General features: G+C 62.7%; 1 protein-coding gene across 2 annotated transcripts in view; it reads right to left on the reverse strand.

Moving 5' to 3' along the window:
- Nucleotides 1-1,126, reverse strand: part of S1PR4 (sphingosine-1-phosphate receptor 4) — a 1,708-nt gene extending 582 nt beyond the window's left edge. Inside the window, exon 1 of one of the 2 annotated variants that reach the window (XM_005858813.2) lies at nt 2-1,126. In XM_005858813.2, the coding sequence (XP_005858875.1) occupies nt 2-1,026 (1,025 nt within the window). In that variant the 5' untranslated portion in view covers nt 1,027-1,126. The other variant, XM_014533658.1, reaches the window with a different exon arrangement.
- Between the last annotated feature and the right edge of the window lie 525 nt (nt 1,127-1,651).

Raw genomic sequence — 1,651 nt, forward strand, 5'->3', positions numbered from 1 at the left:
GGCCCGGGCCAGGCAGTCCCCAGGCCCTCGCAGGCCCAGCCTGAGACACCCGCAGCAGAGGAAGCCCAGCACGGCCCGGCACACTTCCCGGCTGCGGAAGGAGTAGATGAGCGGGTTGACCGCCGAGTTCAGCACAGCCAGCGCCAGGATCCAGTCCATGCCCCTCAGGTACTCCTGCGCCCAGATGTTGGAGCCAAAGATGTCGGCCAGCAGCAGACCGAAGAGGGGGCCCCAGCAGACCACGAAAGCCACCAGGATCATGAGCACCGTGTTGAGCAGCCGGCGGGCCTTGCGGCGGCATGGGGGGCGCGAGGCCTTCTGCCCATTGGCCCGCACCACCCGGAAGATGGCCCCGTAGAGCACCATGATGGTGGCCAGGATCCCGGCAAAGATGACCACGCAGAAGAGGATGTAGGCCTTGGAGTAGAGCGGGAGCAGGCTGGAGCAGCTCTGGAAGGAGCACACGCAGTTCCAGCCCAGCAGGGGCAGCAGGCCCAGCAGGGCGGCCAGCAGCCAGCACAGCCCGATGAAGCCCAGGACGCGGCCCCTCTTGGTGTACCCGCTCTCAGCCACTGGCCGCACCATGGTGGCAAAGCGCTCGCCGGCGGTGAAGAGCAGGCTGAAGGTGGACGCAGCCAGGGCCATGAAGAGCACGCCCTCCCGCAGGAACCAGTGGGCCGGGGCCAGGTGGAAGGTGCGGGCCCCAGACAGCAGGACGTTGACCAGGTAGGCCAAGCCGGTGAGCAGATCACTCAGCGTGATGTTGACCAGGCAGTAGTAGACCCAACGCCGGGACCGCATGTGGGTCACGATGGCCATCAGCACCAGGAGGTTCTCCAGCACCACCAGACAGCTCATGGCCACGAAGAGCCCCTGCAGGACCCCCAGGCCCCCATCCTCTGGCGTGGCCCGCCCCACCAGCCGGCCGGAGTGGTTATAGTGCAGGATAATGAGCTGGCTGTGCCCACTGGCCGCCAGCTGCCAGCAGGCGTCAGAAGCCTTCACTGGGGACCCTGTAGCATTCATTGCAGTCCCCCAGGGCAGACTGAGGCCCAGGGTGGCTGGCCCCGGGGCAGGGTGGAGCTGCTGCCTTGCCCTGTCTTGGTTTCCTGTTATTTGAAATTTCCTGTTATGTTCGAGGTACCCCCAGGGTGGGGGTGAGGCCTGGGAGGGGAGGGGCATCCCAACGGTCCGCTCCCACCCCAGGTCCTTGGACGGCGCTGCAGCTGCTCCTGCTGCAAGACCCCCTCCTTTGTCCCCTTCTGTTCCTCGAAAGCCCAGGGGGGTAGGGGCCCCAGAGGGAGGGGGAAATGCACCACCCAAAAGCACTTGCCACCCTGCCCAGCTAGGTGACTCCCTCCAGCACCCAGCTATTCCTTCACTGTCTTCCCACTGCTTCAACTGTGCCTGGCACACAGTAGGTGCTTAATAAGTGTGTGTCAAGTGACTGCACACACATGAGCATGAGCACTGCTGGCCACTTTTTAAAAAATATATATTTTATTATTGATTTTTTACAGAGAGGAAGGGAGAGGGATAGAGAGTTAGAAACATCAATGAGAGAGAAACATCGATCAGCTGCCTCCTGCACACTCCCTACTGGGGATGTGCCCGCAACCAAGGTACATGCCCTTGACTGGAATCGAACCCG

Source organism: Myotis brandtii, unplaced genomic scaffold, assembly GCF_000412655.1.
Source record: "Myotis brandtii unplaced genomic scaffold, ASM41265v1 scaffold122, whole genome shotgun sequence".
In the NCBI taxonomy this organism is placed as follows: domain Eukaryota; kingdom Metazoa; phylum Chordata; class Mammalia; order Chiroptera; family Vespertilionidae; genus Myotis; species Myotis brandtii.